Source organism: Lampetra planeri, chromosome 18, assembly GCF_965212315.1.
Source record: "Lampetra planeri chromosome 18, kcLamPlan1.2.h2, whole genome shotgun sequence".
In the NCBI taxonomy this organism is placed as follows: domain Eukaryota; kingdom Metazoa; phylum Chordata; class Hyperoartia; order Petromyzontiformes; family Petromyzontidae; genus Lampetra; species Lampetra planeri.
Window position 1 is genome coordinate 343,667 of NC_136124.1, and position 18,678 is coordinate 362,344.

Below are 18,678 nucleotides of genomic sequence, written 5' to 3' on the forward strand. Positions count from 1 at the left end.
AGCTCAGTGGACCTTACCTGGTAAGATAAAAAAAATAATAGTTTAGTTTTTAGTAATAGTCCACCTAGTGTCTGCACACGAGCTGATTCATCATTCTCTTCAGTGGACGGCTTCTCAGATGCATTCATTCCTTGATGATTTGTCTTGACCATCGGCCATCATCCCTATGAGTGGCATGCCCTGTCCAATCCCACTTACTTGTATTACTAATTTGAATTTCAATGTATTTTTTCAAATTAAAAGTATTACGGGGATTACAATTAAAAGCATATAACTGCAATCAACATTTCACTTTCTGCATAGATAAGAAGGCTTTAATGTCTACAAAAATGCGTACAAATACTACATAAGTGAAATAATGTCAGTTGTGATACACTGTTGTTTCACCTTACGAAGAGGGAAAAAAGCCGGTAATGCAACGCCGAACAACCTATGCAAACGTTCCACATTTAAATACAATCCTCACATCAACCACTCCTCTCCGCCCCCACCACAAAGACAACAACAAAAAAACAAGAAGAAAAACTGGTCATCGGTGCTCACACATGAACGGAGATGCAGTGGGTGGTAAATAATGCAATTAAATGCCTCGCTGAACAAAGCAACACCTGCCATGAAGCTGAAATTCGCACTCTGGGGGTAATCTATTGGCAGCCATTACGCTGCCGTGTCCTTGAATAGAAAGGCCCTCCTCTCTCTCTCTCTGTGTTTTGGTGGTGGATCAAGCATTTTGTTCTCTCCGATTGAGGGCCAATCGCGGTAGCTGCCGACTTTCCAGCTCGTACACGTGCACCACACAGATACAAATTGCCCGCAGGAAATGTTTATTTCTTCCTCTCCTTTTTTTGCCCTGCTTGGAATTATCCCCCCGACAATTAAGAGCGCTGCAAGTAATTGGCCATTTTTAGTTCCCGCAGAATTGTTCTGTGTGAGCGTAATCCTTGTGTTCGGTTGGATATCATCGCGATTCATCTCCAATGTTACACATACAGAGACACTGGAGCACGCAGGGGGAGCTATCGTTTGTACGGCGGAAACTTGTGATATGGCGGTTGCTTCACGTAAAGTCGTAAAAGCACTTGGTTTTTGAAAGTCCAATTATTGACAAGCGCAGTGATAATTAAGAGCACGATGTGAGTCCAATGTACATTGCCATAATTTTGACGTTACTCAGTAATTATATATTTCAGGACTCTGGCAATCCACTGCTGGATGAAGGCCTCCCATCATTCAGCTCGGTGGTGAGTCGAGGTAGAGGGGGAGGGGCCAAGCTGGTGAAGCTGTCACTCACCACTGATGATAGCTGTGACCAATAAAACAACTCGACTTGCTGGATGAGGAGCACAGATATTTCTTGAATCATCGATGCATCTTTCCACCTCTCGCGCAAACATATTTATAATTGTTATGCAAGCACAACTAAATAATCGACTGAATATGTCGCGAAGAATGTATTTCTTAGAAAACAAATGTGATGTGTATGCATTGTGTGAAATGGTATTTGCCCTTGCATAACATTTTCAAAGAGAGAAAAGGAAAACGTCGAATTGCAACCTACCAAAATACGTATCGGTTTACATTCGAGTCCGTGACAGGTGTGAAGTAGATGCAGAAATGAAGTATGAATGTGGGTGGTGACAGTAGAGGGTGAATTCCTTGTCTGATGTGACCGTCAGGCATAGTCTATCTTGGTCCATCATCAATAACTGTGTGCATGTGGAAATTAAATACACTATTATACACCGTTGTTTTAGGGTAAGCCCGCTGAGATTCAACGGTTCTGATAAAGAAAATAGGGAATTGTAACCATGATCTCGGTGTATTAAATACATTAATTAAAAGTTTATCTCGGAACCTCACCCTCCACGTACCCGAACCCTGTAAGAACCTCCTGACCCCAATACACATTTATTATTCGTTGGACAGTTTTTAAACGGGGCTTCAATCATATTCCGGTTTATTATAAATTATAGAATGGATAAGCACTGTCAGGGGCGGTAATAAAAATGTGTAACCTTCATCTCATGAGCTTTCAGATTACTTCTCATTCATTAAAATCGGTTGATATCCCTGAACAAACATACATGCATAGAAAATAAAAAAAGATCTGCTTGTTATGCAGATAAGCATGCAGCAGCAGCAGGGAACAAACGATGAATCATCTGGAATGTGATGCTCTATTATACAGAATTGTACAACTCCAGACCTCAAAGCATCGACCCACCAGCCCTGTGATCTGCATATCCCAATTTACACGTACATTTAGTGCGTTTCACAACGTGTATTGGCACTGATTCGTATTCAATGAAATGTTAGCTGTTGTTTTATCTTTAAAGAATGAGGATGCAAAGCCTCGTAGGTTTCATAACAAATGTCCGAAACTAAACAATAAACTAACCCTCAATGAGCTGTATAGCTCTTTTTCAGTAGTGACCTGGCTACAAATGATAGCTCAACGAAGTGGCTTATCACGTGCAAAATTTATAGAGGGAAAAACCGGAGGACCCGGAGCAAAATCCATGCAACCACGGGGAGAGCATGCAAACTCGAAATCTACAACAGGCGTCAGTGTCGGGATCGAACCCACGACTGGGGTAGTCGACATCGAGCCACGTGCTATGTTTGGACTCTGATCGGCACCCAGGAGCCGGGTTTAACTTTTAATGTTTGGCAAGGAAGCTTGGGATTTCCCGTTGTGGCATTTGAAACGATGGTGTAAGTTTTGTTTTTTATCCCTCCTCGCTTCCACCTCTGTCCATCCAGCAGTAGCAATGATGACACCACAGTTGTCAGGGTAAAGTGTGGGTACTCCCACCTCTTCCAGGATATCCCGCCAGCTTGCAAGAGTAGACCAAAACACCCTCTAGAGTGACTCTCCTGAGGTGCCTTCAGTGGAAACCCTTCTGCCAGCAGTGGCACAAGGTAGCAATTGCATGGCTACACCATTACCGCCTTTTACGAAAGCTTGGGAGTGACTTGGCCAGGATTTTGACGATATGCAGGCAACAATCACATCGATTGTTACACTCATGACAGATGCGTCAAATCACGCGGGTGATATTTCAGTGTAAATGTTTTGAAAATGACATGTAAATTACATGTACAAATGCTAATGTGTGTAAATCCAAATTAACTATTTGCTTGCAACTTAAACATTCAAGGAAAGTGGGTATTAGACTTAAACGTGCGTGACTAGAAGATCGCAATGGCAACAGCTTTGATAAGTTATCTCAGACTTCCTGTGGACATGCAGCAGAAAGCTTTATATAATTTGGTGTGATTTAAATTACGGAAATCACGCATGAATAACAATGATGATTGAGCCATTGTCAAATGACTGATGAAGGCCTCGCCCCACTGTGTCAGTCACTGGGGGTTGTTTGACCATACTTCCCCGCACTAGTCAGTGTAGGTTTGCGATCGCACATCAAGTCCGTCGAAATAACAAAAATTACGAGCGGAAAATAACAGAGACAAAGATTCCCTATATAGCATACAGAGGTTATTGGGCAAGTGATGTTAGCGAGCACCTATTAAGGCCAGCACAACGCACAAGGGGGTGGTGTGGCCATTACTACGTCTGGCCGCCTTTGTCTACCCAGTGATGTTTACACACCGCACCAGGTACTCATTTGAGCCTGAGTTTACCTAGGGGAGACCCAGGACGGCTCCAGATTATTGTCACTGGTGTTGGCCGCGAGCAGGAATCAAGCTCAGGTCGCCGGGTCCGTAGCGCAGAGCGTTAACCACGACACGACCGCTCCCCACACACACAAAGACACAACAAAGATACTACACACCACACCACACAGACACAAATGCGGCGCTACGTCTCCTTCTTCGTATTCGCCAGAGACCAATACTGGCGAACAAGTAGCAGTTTGTGAGTGGAGCATGCTGCAAACACGTGTGTTCCTCGAGGTGTGCCACCCACAAAGCCAACAGTGCCCACCGCGCGGTCGGTCGCCTAATTACCGCCAGCTGTCCCATCTCCGCAAAAAAAACCTCAAATCGGCACTTGCACCTGCATAATGCACAATCAGTAGACGGCAATTATGTCCCCATGGTCCGTTCCTGACTCCCGCGGTTGCTGCTGAAAAAGGAGAGAGTGTTTATGAGGTGTAACTCTAGAATCTGAGAATTGCCAGGAGACTCACGGCGAAACCTGAAAGCATTAACTGCAATTTGCTGGCGGGAAATTTTTAGACGTTTTTTCTCTCCCGACATTATTACCTTTTGTGCTACACGTGCAGTGGATTCAGTAGGGGCTGGCTACACGTCGCTGCGTTTTTGAAGCGCAGTTTATAAAATAGCCTGCAGACGTGTCACCAAATGCATTAGAATTTGGACAATGTGAAAATCCTGGCATATGGTTTTCAAAGAAGAATAACCCTCGTAAAGTTATACATATTTGATATCCAAGCAGGAGTTCGATTATGAGCGAGTCCCAATGCGTCCGGCGCCAAAAAAAGACAGGTGTGATTGATGATAATATAAAAATTCGTCGTATCGCAGTATGACTAATTTCTTCTTCATCTCTGCGTGCTGAGAACATCCCCGCTTCTCTCTGAGCGAATACAATCCACAAAGGTTCCGGTGGGTGGTTATTTCCGCGGCAGAAAAAAAATCAAGCCTGCGCAGGGCACCCATGCAATGATGAGCAGCATGTGGGACCGACCAACGCGGTGGTATTTCGGGGCCTGGACGTAAGACTCGCGCTCGCGAGGGCCGTGAGTGCCGGCAGAGGAGTGGCGGCCGTTGTAGTTCTGGAGCACTGCTCTCTGCGAGAAAGCAGAAGCGTCGCGTAAATTTGAATTGGATGTCCTGGGATGTGTTCACTGTATACACCTGGGCTTGGCATGCACGCTTTTGGGGGGGTGGAGGGGGGAAGTGCCTGTTTCATCTCCTGCATTAAACACCAGATTTCTCACATCCTGGAGGTGGCAGGAAGTTGTTTGTGTGTGTGCTGCCGACATGGTTACTTATTGTCTATCGGCGTTTGATTCCTAGCGACGGCGGGCATCATCAGTGTCATAAAAGGATAGTCCACGTTACTTGCAGTACAGTGGACATGTCATTTTGAAAAACACTTCTTTGATGAGATTTTTTTTGACGGATGTCCGGAAGACTTAAGACAGGAATTTATCTTCCACACCCAAACTAAAGAATACGATAAAATAGTTACCCTATTTACAGCATAAAGACAAAACAATAGCACAATGGCACCGAAGAAGCAACTTTTTTTGTATGTCAATCAAAACTCTGGCCCATAGTCCCTTCGTGAAAAAAAGAAATGCCTTTTTTTTCCTTGAAAGCATCCGCATTTGTCAAACCCTTTATTCTTTGAATCCAGCCACCCACACCTCCATTCCTGCCTCCTCCCTCCCCCTCTCCCTTGTAAAGTCCTCCCTCATCACCCATCATGCCAACCCAAAGGAAATGGCCGTTTTGGCACACCATCTTAGTGTGCTGAGCCAACATTTCTAAACATTTACAATGCTAACCTGAAAGATTATATACACAATTGAATAAATAAGTTAACAAATTAGGCAATTTGTACAGGGACTTTATGCTCGCAACCGAGGCCTAACATAATGTATTAACATTATCTTCATCATCAGCAGCAGCAGCAACAGCCCTTTGTCAATAAACTGCTGCATGAAGAAGGCCTCCCCACGATGCCTTTTCTGTGGTGGGGGTTGTTTATACTTCACCACGCTGGTCAGTCCAGGTTAGTGAAGAAAGATCCCAGGACTGATTCAGATATACTCACCAATGATCATACTATATCATCACCTTATCACTTACAACAAAACATTAACTTGTATTGATCCAGAAAGAGCCTTGTTGAGAAGAATTTTAGGAGGGTCTTGCCTGGGATGTTTGACAAATTCCATATTCAGTATTGTTATGTGTTGCCAGGAAAACAAAACATCTCAGTGGTTACAACGTAATAAAAAAATTCAGCAGGGAGCTGTTTGTCATTGATGGGCCTATCTCAGGCACGTGGGGAGCGGTAATGCAGCAATTAGCGTGCTGCGCTCCGAACCCGGCGATCCGGCTTCGATTACCGCTCACTGTCAACACCAGTGACGATTATTTCAAATGGTCCTGGGCCTGCCCTAGGTTGACTCAGTCTCAAATGGTGCGGTGTGTAAACATCACCACTAGGGAGACAAAGGCGGTCAGGTATGGTGCTAGCCAACCCACCCCTCTGTATGCCATGACGGCCTTCATAAGTGCTCACCAACAGCACTTGCTCCTGCAGCCTGTGCAGGCTATACAGTATACATATCATCTTTGTTTTGTTCTTTCTCAGGAATAAAGAGCACCCCGACCATCATTCGTTGCAATTGCATTTTTGTTTTGTCAATTAATACGGTTGTTCTTGCATCTGCTCCAAATTATCATTGTTTATTACTCTGCATGCAGTCGTGAGGCTCACTTTAGTTAGGCCTTACAATCGGAGGACATTACAAGGGACCGATTGTAAGCAGTGTTTTTCTTGTTCAATTTGCATCTTTTACGAACCATGGCACTATTCTGAAAAAAACACATTTTTCTGTTGTGGTGCTAAATACATAGTTTGACAAACTACATTTGAACGTGATAAGTTACATATATATGTACACACAATGGTGTGTAGGTGGGGTCCTGATGTTGAGTGGTTGTGGTTAACCATTGCAACTGTGAAACATAGTTGTATAGCTCATCGGATTCCCCCCCCCGTGTGATTAAATATTCTGATTCTGAAAAGAAATGTGATTTGCAACTTGCATTTTCCCCACCACTCTGTCAACATTTTAAGATACATTTTCAGCATGATTGCCTTTATTAATTTTATGACTAAATGATGGCAATGGCGGTCATTATCATCATCGTCGTCATTAAATTAAATTTTATACGAGCATCTTTGAGATAAATTGTGACCTTCCAATCATCATTGTTTAAGCAGCACCACTGAGCTAAATTAATCATCTTTCATTAATGGCAAACATAACCCTTCTCTTTAAACAGCGCCTAGATGAATTCACAATCACCGTCAACCATACTTTGCGAACAAAATAAACGAACGACAAACGTGTGCCTTCGACATCCCAAACCGCCAAAGAGAGAGAGAGGGGCGTTTTTTATGTTTACCAAAACAATTCAAGTAGCAAAGGAAAAGAAAGGCACCTGCCATCGTATTTTAATTCTCCCAGGGAGAACTCCCACCGCCTGATGATGCCTGCAGCAGCAGCACAACCACCGCCTGACGATGCCTGCAGCAGCAGCACAACCACCACCTGATAATGCCTGCAGCAGCAGCACAACCACCGCCTGACGATGCCTGCAGCAGTAGCAGCAGCACGACCACCGCCGTCTCCACTGCTACGACTGCGCCACGCACCCTTGCGAACGCTCAAGGAGCCATAAGCCCTCGCCGCTAATTGCAGAGCCACGAAGCTCTCTGAGCTGCTGTCGCCACGGAGACGAGCGCGGATCCCTCGTCTCCAGGGCGCCGTGCTCAGGGGACCGCAAGGGAGAAAGATCCACGGGGGAGGGGGAGGCGATGGTGGTGGTGGTGATGAGGCGTGGAGTGAGGCTGGCTGGGCATTGCACCTTCTCTGCACTCTGTATTTCCAGGCCAAACTGTATTAATTATTACTGTATTAATTATTACTGTGTCACCATCGTTTCCTCCCAAATATCAACACCCCCATCCCTCCCATTTTTTGTTCATATCATTGATTGCTCACATACGGATTTGCCACCTATAATAGAAATCTTATTTTTGCCAACTATATTATATAATCTCTTCCTCATCCACCTATAATTTTTCATCTCTTCCTCGTCTACCTATGGAACTATAGAACTGAGTCTGTACTCTCTCTGGGGGGGCATGCAAAGCATTGGCAATGTGCAAACAAGGGGTTAAACTACAGTGTAGCACAGCTGTAGAATACTGTACACTATCACGTGTGGCTATTTCTAGATAATTGTCATCTCTGCTTCAGTATGATGGCATAATTAAACTGAACTTATCACCAATCATGTCCAAATCACCATGATCATAGTCATTTATCAAGCTCTGTGGTCAGCACATTCCAATGTCCGCATATATTGAGTGTGTTTTGCATAGAGTATTGTCCATTATATTGCACTGATTGGTAGACAATGACATTTGAACTGTTTGACCTTTAAAGAATGGGGCTGCACTGCCTTGGGTCTCATAACACATGCCCTATACTAAACTATAAACGGAACAATTATTTTATTATTTATTTTACCAGGTAAAGCCCACTCAGCTATTGGCCTCTTTTACAGAAGCGACCTGGCATCAAATGTGAGCTCAACAAAGTGTCTTATCACGTGGACATTTATAGCGCTATAGAACAACGAATTTACTATCATTAGTAAGAGTCTATTTTAGCTTTTAGGAAACCCATTGAACTGTGAACCTACCACAGGCGTGACATAGCATACGTATATGTCATAATAATGAATGAAAACAGTTAAAATACTACACTGCATAATCGTGTGACATACACACAACATAATGTAAGAGTCACAATAATGCAAATTACTGCACTGCATAGTACGTGCAGTACATGGTGTAGGAATGTTTAGTGCACGTGTACACTCCCTTATAAGTACATAGTATGGAACACACGCAGCATTAGGCATACACACTTATACAGCACACGAGGCACATGTATGCGGTATGTCAGACGACATGTGAGAGACGTGATCAAGATTCGTGGATTAACCGTCGATGAGGTTAAATGTACGAGGTGGTCCGGATGTCTTGTGACCCCCATTTAAGTCTCAAACACTTAATCCTTGGATACCAGTGGGTGTGAAAACATAAATGAATACGCAAATGAAATTGTTTTTGGGGGTCAATTAATTTGGGGGTCACAAGCTATCTGGCCCGCCCTGTACATCTTCATGCCGATCCTGGAATTTCCATTTGGATTTGAAATAAAGCGCCCATCCCCCAATACCCCCACCCCGCCCATAACCTGCCCTTCTGAATGATCTCACCTGATCTTTATTGGCGCACACTTTACAACCCGCTTCGGCACGCTTCGGCAATTCCTTGTAAAAATTATAGTTACGAACGGCGCCAGACAACATAACCGGTGGTTCAGTGGCGAGTTTTGTAAGGGTGCTGACCAGTTCTCAATTCTCATATAGTTGCGTATGCAGTTATTAGTTACATATTACATAGATTATCTTCATACTGTGTCACTGTCAATGGATGCTTAAGACCAAAACGAAGTCCAAGGAGAGGACAAGTCATGCCAAACTCTACTTTGCAACGCTTTAACAATAAGACAACACCTGGGATATAAAACAATTATCATCCAGATTTGGCCCTGATACGGCACAAAATTGCTTACTCTCGGCATGGCACTGAATGTAACTTTTTAACCACACAAAAAAATCCGTGCTTATCAACACCACTCTTTGATTATCCTTTAAAACGCCACTCTTCTCTGATGCTTGTAGTCATTAACGGGACCAATAATTCCGGCCACTTTCAAACACGTGGCATGTATTATTTTAAAGCGAGTCAAATTACAATCCCCCCCACTCCCCCCGTTCCGAACGGCTTCCACATTCGCGTTATAAATGCTGGGCAAATAATGAAATAAGTGGTAACTAAATAAATAAACCCCGGCTCATCACGCGCTCACGAACACGTGCTCACGTGTGCATGGTTTGAGCGATCTCTTCCACACCCCCGGTTGCTATGACTGTACGCTATTTCATTTCTATAACGACAGGAGTGTTGGTGCCTCCTGTTTCGCGACCACTCATGGCCTCGTTTATTCAAAGACGATCTGAGGAGCAAGTTGGAAATTCATCACACCGCCCTATTACACCATGGATTCACAGTCACACAACCACGCCAAAACTTTCGAGAAACAGCTTCGATTGCGACAACCGTGGATCACGCAGACATCGACTCAATAGAAGCCTGCTGACAAAGGTTCAACACAAAGATAAAGAAAGGCGCAGTCCTGATATTACTTGCTCACACAACACTTACTGCTGGTGGAAGGGCCTTACAATTACCCTCTTAGAGTCTACAGGGCCACTGAATAATAGGGTATTTGCTAATATGTTCACAGGGGGGCAGATATCTTGGAAGAGAGTACCCACACTTTACCCCACCACACGCGTCTGCGGTGTGCCCACTCACACTTCTGCGTCGACAGGTGGTGGCATTTCAGGCACCTTTCCGTTATTTCAACTGCCGCGCCAGGAGGAGAATTCTACCGGCGACCTTGGCAATGCATCACCATTTACAGCCACAGCAGCAACCCTCGGCTGGGAATTGCCACTCAGTGCCTCTTCTTTCACACCTCGTTGTGGCTGGCAAAATCCAACAACTAAGCGGGTTTCTCTGAAAGCTTGCAATGGTGGTCCATCCTCAAGGTAGAACTGCGTGAATGGAAGTTGTGTACCGATATATGTCAGAGGCTGTGAAGGCAGAAAATGGCGATAGGTGGCTGGGAAGTTAATTACGCCAAAGAAAGGCTGATGTTTTATTCTCCACTATAATTTTTCTGCTGGTGCGTTCCATGCAAAGGGTTATTCAATTCCGGGTTCGATTTTTGCGAGATATAAAGCCTCTTCTTCGGAGTGTTTCTGTACACGAATTACTAATATGCATAGTGCACATGGCATACATACATACAAACAACCTTCCCACTCATTTCTTATTCAAAAGTATGTACTGTATTGGCATAGCAGTATAGCGGGCGTAACAAGGTGGAACGTTGACTGTGTTTCTGGTGGGGGGAGGGGGTGGAGGCGTTGTGAGCACGATAGAACTCGATGCTGTGGCACGTGTAGTACATGATGTGCAGACCTTTTGTCAAAATCCACTGCTGGATGAGGGCCTCCCCACGCCATGCGGGTCGTAGCGGGGGGGGGGGGTGCTATGTGAGTCTACTTCACCGCGCTGCTGGTTGCGCCACTCCCCTATAAGAAGACCTGTCACGCATCATGGTTATGGGGCGCGACCACTACTGGACGAGTCGCACAAAACGTTTCGGAGGGATGGCCCCTGGTCTTTGTCGAGAGACCCCCACCACCTTGGATAATATTTCAATGGCAAACCGTGGGCCTGCCTTCCCACCCACGCACACACGCGCTTGAAGGGAAGTCTCAGAGCTATCTCAACAACACTACAGAGGCACGTGGTTGATGCCAGGGCAAAAACCCCTTCCCTCCCAGAGAAACAAAGACAAAGATCACCCACACGGTGTGAACAGACTGTTGGGGCAAGTGCTGTTTGTGAGCACCAATGAAGGCCGGCACGGCACACGAAGAGGGTTGGGTGGCCAGCGCTACGCCCGACCGCCTTTGTCTCCCCAGTGGCGATGTATATACACCGTACGAGGTACTCCGTTGAGGCTGAGTCCACCTAGCAGAGGCCCAGTTAAGATAATCGTCATTGGTGGTGTTACCCGTGAGCAGGAATCGAACTGGGGTCGCCAGGCTCGTAGCGTTTGTGCAGGCACGAGCATCATCCACAGTAGCCAAAGTCGCTAATTAATACGTCCACCAGAAGAACATCTCCAATGGACGAGGCGAGGGGGTACCCTGAGTACGTGCGACAGCGGTTGTCCTATCGATAGGATTAATTTAATTTTATCGACCACGGATTTGATGATGGGCCGAAGCCGACCCTCGTTCCGCATATGGACAGACAGTAATAACAACAGCAACAATGCGCATCGGTCATTTCTGCTGCCCTTGTAAGCACTAGCAGCGCGAGAAAAGCGACCACTTACGTACTCTGTAGAAATTCTTTCGCACCGTACGTATCGTCAACCGTGATAATTATCGGAGGTTCCTACAACGTTGGCAGCTGCCAACCCGCTACACCCCCCACGATTTACAAAGCATTCGCAGACAATTCCTCTGCGAGCAAAAAGCGAGCGCAGCTGATGCGGCAGTCCCCCCCCCGTCTCGACCCAGATCCATTCCCTGACTTTCTGTTTATTGTGCGCGAAGCCACCCACCTGTTGTTACCGCCACTGCTACCACCGCTTTCACATCATCGAGTGTTGGTTGCACTCTGCGTCGCTTGCTCCGCACACCGGTCGAGATACGCAAATTGGCACCGACGCAGCGACACGCGCACTGACACACTGACACACACGCTGATACAATGACACGCACGCTGATACAATGACACGCACACTGAGACAGTGACACGCACGCTGATACAATGAAACGCACGCTGATACAATGACACGCATACTGAGACAGTGACACGCACACTGACACACTGACACGCACGCTGATACAATGACACGCACACTGAGACAGTGACACGCACGCTGATACAATGAAACGCACGCTGATACAATGACACGCACACTGAGACACTGACACGCACGCTGATACAATGAAACGCACGCTGATACAATGACACGCACACTGCGACACAGTGACACGCGCACTGACACACTGACACGCACGCTGAAAGATACAATGACACGCACATTGAGACAGTGACACGCACACTGACACAATGAAACGCACGCTGATACAATGACACGCACATTGAGACAGTGACACGCACACTGACACACTGACACGCACACTGACACACTGACACGCACACTGATACAATGACACGCACACTGAGACAGTGACACGCACGCTGATACAATGACACGCACGCTGATACAATGACACGCACATTGAGACAGTGACACGCACACTGACACACTGACACGCACGCTGAAAAATACAATGACACGCACATTGAGACAGTGACACGCACACGACTGATAATAGTGACATGAACACTGACACAGTGACGTACACACTGGCACACAATGATGTACACAATTGCATTAAGTGCCGCACTAAATAAAGAACACAGTGACACGCTGGCACACTCACTGAAACATAATAACACGCACATTGACACACACAATGACACACATCCATGCACGTGAGTTTATCGTGAGCGGACTACTTAAGACACTTTTGCCGCATCTGGGACAAACACAACACCAAACAATTGTTTATAGGCTCCCTCAATGAAACACAGACTAAACAGCCGAGACGCATTTACCCTGGCCAATTCGCGGCACTGCTTTGGGCGAAAATATCGAAAATTCTGGCACATTTTCGAAAAAGTATTCGCATTGGTTGACCCAAATCACGAGAATTTGACTGTCTCTGAGCCAATGCAGTAAAAACAGGAAGAAGCAACGGTAACAACCAGCCACCAACAACCCAACAACACAGTCGCAAAGTCCTAAAAGTCCTAACAGGATCGGGATCCTCCCAGATCATGCAATAGCCGTGTCCCCTTTTATTTCGCGAGGCTGATTATTGGTGGGTGGACGCATTGAGCGAGCACGGGGCTGACACACTTCCCCGCATCCCACTCATGATGCCCTCCCCGCTCTTGCCTGTCCTCAAAGCGCTCAGTGTAGCATAAAGAATGGGCAGACAGATGGGCGGGTATGTGGGAAGCTACTGCAATACACAGACAACGATCCCTCCCTCCCGTATAGCCTTAAGAGACTGTTGGGGCAAGTGCTGTTAGCGAGCACCTATTAAGGCCGGCACAGCACACGCGGGGGTGGGTGGCCAGCACCACGCCGGGCCGCCTTTGTCTCCCTAGTGGCGATGTTAGCACACCGCACCAGGTACTCTTTTGAGGCTGAGTCGACCTGGGGGAGGCCCAGAACCAGCTCAAATATTCGCCACTGTTAATGATCGTGAGCAGGAGTCGAACTCGGTTCGCCGGATTCGTAGCGCAACGCGCTAACCGCTGCGCCACCGCCCCTCTGCAATACACACAGACACAAGTCCCAACCGCCTTTGTCTCCCCAGTCAATGACGACCATGATTTCCGTACACCGCACAAGGTGCTGTGCTCGTTTTAGGCCGAGTCAACCGAGGGTAAAACAAAAACAAAACCCCAGGACCGGTTCAGGTATCACCCGCGTCCATCACTGATGGGTCAGTTGGAAATCCAACTTCGGTAGTGGGCTATCGTTCGTAAGCGCAGTGGACCGACCACTGCGCCACCGCCCCGCAGCGTAGACACACACACACAGCCAGACACACACACACAGCCAGACACACACACACAGCCAGACACACACAGACGCACACACAGACACAGACGCACACACAGACACACACAGACACACAGACACACACAGACGCACACACACACACACACAGACGCACACACACAGACACAGCCAGACACACACAGACGCACACACACAGACACACAGACACAGCCAGACACACAGACGCACACACACAGACACACAGACACAGCCAGACACACACAGACGCACACACAGACACACAGACACACACAGACACACACACACAGCCAGACACACACACACACAGCCAGACACACACAGACGCACACACAGACACACAGACACAGCCAGACACACAGACGCACACACACAGACACACACAGATACACACAGACGCACACACACAGACACACAGACACACACACACAGACACACACAGCTGCAGTGCATATCGTGGTAGATTCGGCATCAGTGCCCTGGCAACAAGGAGTGGTGATACCGTGGAAACTCTTGTGGCGCAGAGGCGCAACGCACCGGTGCCGATTTCCCAAAGGCAGAAGGGAATGAATGGATGAGCGACCCCCTTCTCAGGTGGGCTATTACATCATGGAATCGCGAAAGACGGGAATCGCTCGGCGAGGCTTTTCATACAGCTGGGGATCGTGCACGGCTGCCGATGATCACGGTGATCACGATGATGATGATGATGACACGGTGCACTGTCTTGTGGGGCCGTGGAGCACGCAAAACACACCGTGACGCACGCTCGAGAGAGACGTCCGCTGCGGTCCACTTCGCTTCTCTCGGTGAGCAAACACAAAGATCCCCACCCCCCCGCCCCCGTATAGCCTCAACAGACTGTTGGGGCAGGCGCTGTTCGCGAGTCGCACCTATGAAGGTCGGAACGGCACACGCGGGTGCTGGGTGGCCAGCACCACGCCCGGCCGCCTTTGTTTCCCCGGTGACGATGTTTGCACACCGCGCCAGGTGCGCATTTGAGGCTGAGTCGACCTAGGGGAGGCCCCGGGACCGGTTCAGATAACCGTCACCTGTGTTTCGCCGCGGGCGGGAATTTAACTCGGCTCGCCGGCTTCGTAGCGCAGCGTCGCGCTAACAGCATGAAGACAGAACGCACGCCACACCGACTCGTGGTGTATCACGCTCGGCAAAGCCGCACAGCCGCGTGTCGCGATCGGCCTCGCTGTGCAGATCGCATACGGAGAGACTGCACAGGACAACACTGTCCTGCCAAGAGGTTGATTTGCGTTTTTTCGGTCGCAAAAGGAACCGCGGCTAAAAAAAGAATGGGGGCTCTATAGGCTGGCAACACTCGCCACCGCTGCCATAATTAGGCTCTCAAATGCAATAGCCCAAAGCGGTTCCATCGGGGTAGTGTTACTGCGCTGACAGGTGCGCGCCTGTGAGTCGAGTGTGCTCGCAAAGAGGAGGGATGGGAGTCGTGGGTTCATTGTTCATTCTGATGGAGAGGGGGTGCTGCTGGTGGTGGTAGGGTGGTGGAAGGAGGTGGACAAAACTGTTCGCTAGTTCGTGCGACTCATCCGCAAGTCCCGATCTTTATTTCGACTGGGGGAATATGGGGTGGTGGAGTGGGGAGGAGGCCAGCAAGTTACAACAGAGTCGAGGCAATGCATCACACCGTCCTTCCTATCGCGGTATGGGGGGGGGGTAGAAGTCATGGTATAATGAGAAGTCATGGTATAATGAGAAGTCATGGTATAGTGAGAAGTCATGGTATAGTGAGAAGTCATGGTATAGTGAGAAATCATGGTATAGTGCCCAAAGACTCACAACAATAAAGAATACCCGTGAAGCGTGGCGTGCATCATACAGCTTGGGCAAGGTGCCAGCCAGCGGGCACCACGCCCGGCCGCCTTTGTCTCTCCACTGCCGATGACGATGTTTACACACCGCGCCACGCACTCATTTATGGCCGAGTAGACCCAGGCGAGGTCCTGGCCCGACTCTGATTGGCCGTGACTGAGAATCGTCGTCAGGTGTCAGCGGTTCGCAGCTCAATGCGCTAACCACTGCGCCACCGCTCCCCCCCCAAGCCCCACACACACGAACACACGGGCTGTGGATTGTAAAACATTGAGTGCGTTGCTGCCCTAACGCGAGTGCAACGCACATGATATCCGGTGATATTCTAATTTAAGGCTGAGTCGACCTAAGGGCGGCCCGAACCGATTCAGAGATATGCCATTGCTGGTAACATACCAGCCTCATCCGTGTAGCCGACACAGACTTCCGGGGTAAATGTTTGTTCTTGATCACCTGTGAATGCTGGAACAATGCCCGAGCGCCTTTGTCTCCCCGGTGATGATGTTTACACGTCACACCAGGTACAGTACTTACGTATGGCTCAGTTAACACACACGGAAATCGTATCCCCGTGCAGCTTACATAGGCTGTTTGGGGCCAGTGCCGTTAGCGAGTACCTATTAAGGCCAGTAACTACGCTGGACCGCCTTTGTCTCCCCACGTACCCGTTTAAGGCTGAGTCGAGCTCGGGGAGAAGTCGTCACAGACTGTCGGGGTAAATACATACTGTTCGCGTGCACCTACGAAGGCCGAAACGATGACCAACCTCCTTCGAAGATGCATACACATCACACAAACAACTCACTTGTGGCTCAGTCGAATCGCGTGCATAACACGCGCACACGATCACGCGCACGAACTCACCGGCCATGCGAACTTGAAGGGGATGGAGATTCGCCCTGCGCTCTCGCCCCTGACGTTGCTGCGCATGGTGAAGTTATTCCCTCCGATCACGGGGGTCGAGCCATTGCCCAGCACGCAGGGGCTGCTCTTGCTGAGCAGGATCGACGCCTGCTGGTACTGGCGCAGGCACAGCGACACCGACGTGCGGCACTGCTGCGGGCAAGGCGCGCCGGCCCGGGGCCTCTCGCGCGCGCAACATTCCCCGCTTTGGAGTTCCCCGTGCGCGTTGACGAGCGACACGAGTTGGAACTCGACGTATCCCGTGCACAGCGCCATCTGAAACGGGCACAATGAGAGAGGATTGAGATCGAGAGAGGAGAGAGACAAAGGCGGACGCGTGAGCGAATGGATTGTCTTGTAAAGACATCCCCCAGGTTGTTCACACGCGCTGTTGATATCGAATCGATAAGGTTACAGCACTGCTATATATATAAACAATACATCATTTATTATAGTTATAATTAGCAGCGTAGGCAACGCTGAGTCGGAACAATCGGGAATGCCGAAATCGTGGTAATTTATGTCGCCTAATGTCGCCCTTTAACAGGTTCCCAGGATTCTCTGACTAAAGGGTGCAATAACGCACGATCGCTGTTGCACTCTCGTGGCAGTGCCTTACGCCAATCGATCTCTCCTGCTCCAACCCTCTTAACAGCGTTCCGCTGGAGGGGAGATGGTGGGGTGGGGGGTAAATATTGCGCGTTAAAAATGAAGCTCCGATTATACTTTTGCCACCAGCGATCGTGGGGAGCGTCCACGCTCGACTCATCATCTCATTTGACGGCGCGATGCGCAATGTGCCCGTGCGGGCATTTCTCGTCGTGTGCCTCTCGTTGCGCGAACCGACACAGCAGCCGTGCGATGTGCAGGCGAGCTCGGTGATTACTCATTTGCTACCCCCCTCCACTAGAATTGACACAGAGAAGGAAAACATGTATCCCCAAAGCCTCTCCAACATCTTCCCACCAACAGCAATTGAACACGCGTGTTGTACATATCGGTAGACGCCGTGAGATCATGGGAAACCCTTCATGACTGCCGTGCAATGAACTGTTGAGAAGTCAAGGAGCGACAATAATAAACCAGCGATGTCGCTGCGCGTGCTTCAGCCCTTCAAGCGAGCAACAGGAGCAGGCGAGCCGTGATACACACAAACATTCAACAACATCTGGCAATCAACATCCATCGCCTCACCTTTGCTAAAGACATCACGAGGAAGGCGGTGAGGATCACAGTGGCAGAGCGGCGGCGGCGTTGTCCGTAATCCATCGTCGCGGCGCGCTGCGTGGGTGTTGGTATCGCTTCGCGATTTCTTCCGTTCTTGTTGGTACGCAGGGGTTTGTCTCCTTTTAATATAATCTCCCTTTATTTGTTTTAAATGTTCTCGTCCAAAACACACACACGCAGAGAAGCGGACGGAAATTAACGCAGTCGGGGATGGAGGCGGCTCCCTCGCAGCTGCTGGACGTCGTCAGCGCAGCCTGGCTGGACCGAGTGAATAGAAGAAGCGAACCACCATCATCATCATCGTCGTCGTCGTCGGGCGGTATTCCGAAGCGACCTCATTGAATGGTGGCGACTCGCGCAGTGTGAGCGAGCTGTCAGGGCTCGCTGTCACCACACGCGCACACCTCCCCTGCCGCCCGCCAATCTCCCTCCCACCACCAACCCCCCCTCTACCTCCCTCTTCTCCCCTCCCCCTCGCTTCACGATCCTCCACCCCACCCCTCGCCTCCCTCCCTTCCTCCTCCCCTCCTTGCCATCACAAACACACACACACACTTCCTGCTGCTGCACGACCTCTACGCCACGGGGTTGTCATGTAATTGTAGCGTTGCCGTGT

The 18,678-nt window shown here is 48.7% G+C and overlaps 1 protein-coding gene across 3 annotated transcripts in view; it reads right to left on the reverse strand.

Moving 5' to 3' along the window:
* Nucleotides 1-18,466, reverse strand: part of LOC144723439 (protein jagged-1-like) — a 122,333-nt gene extending 103,867 nt beyond the window's left edge. For all 3 annotated transcript variants that reach the window (XM_078602200.1, XM_078602199.1, XM_078602197.1), the window contains exons 1-2: nucleotides 18,030-18,466; nucleotides 16,797-17,111 (exon numbers count right to left, since the gene is read on the reverse strand). In XM_078602200.1, the coding sequence (XP_078458326.1) occupies nucleotides 16,797-17,111; nucleotides 18,030-18,104 (390 nt within the window). In that variant the 5' untranslated portion in view covers nucleotides 18,105-18,466. The remainder of the gene's footprint in view (nucleotides 1-16,796; nucleotides 17,112-18,029) is intronic.
* Nucleotides 18,467-18,678: the final 212 nt, after the last annotated feature.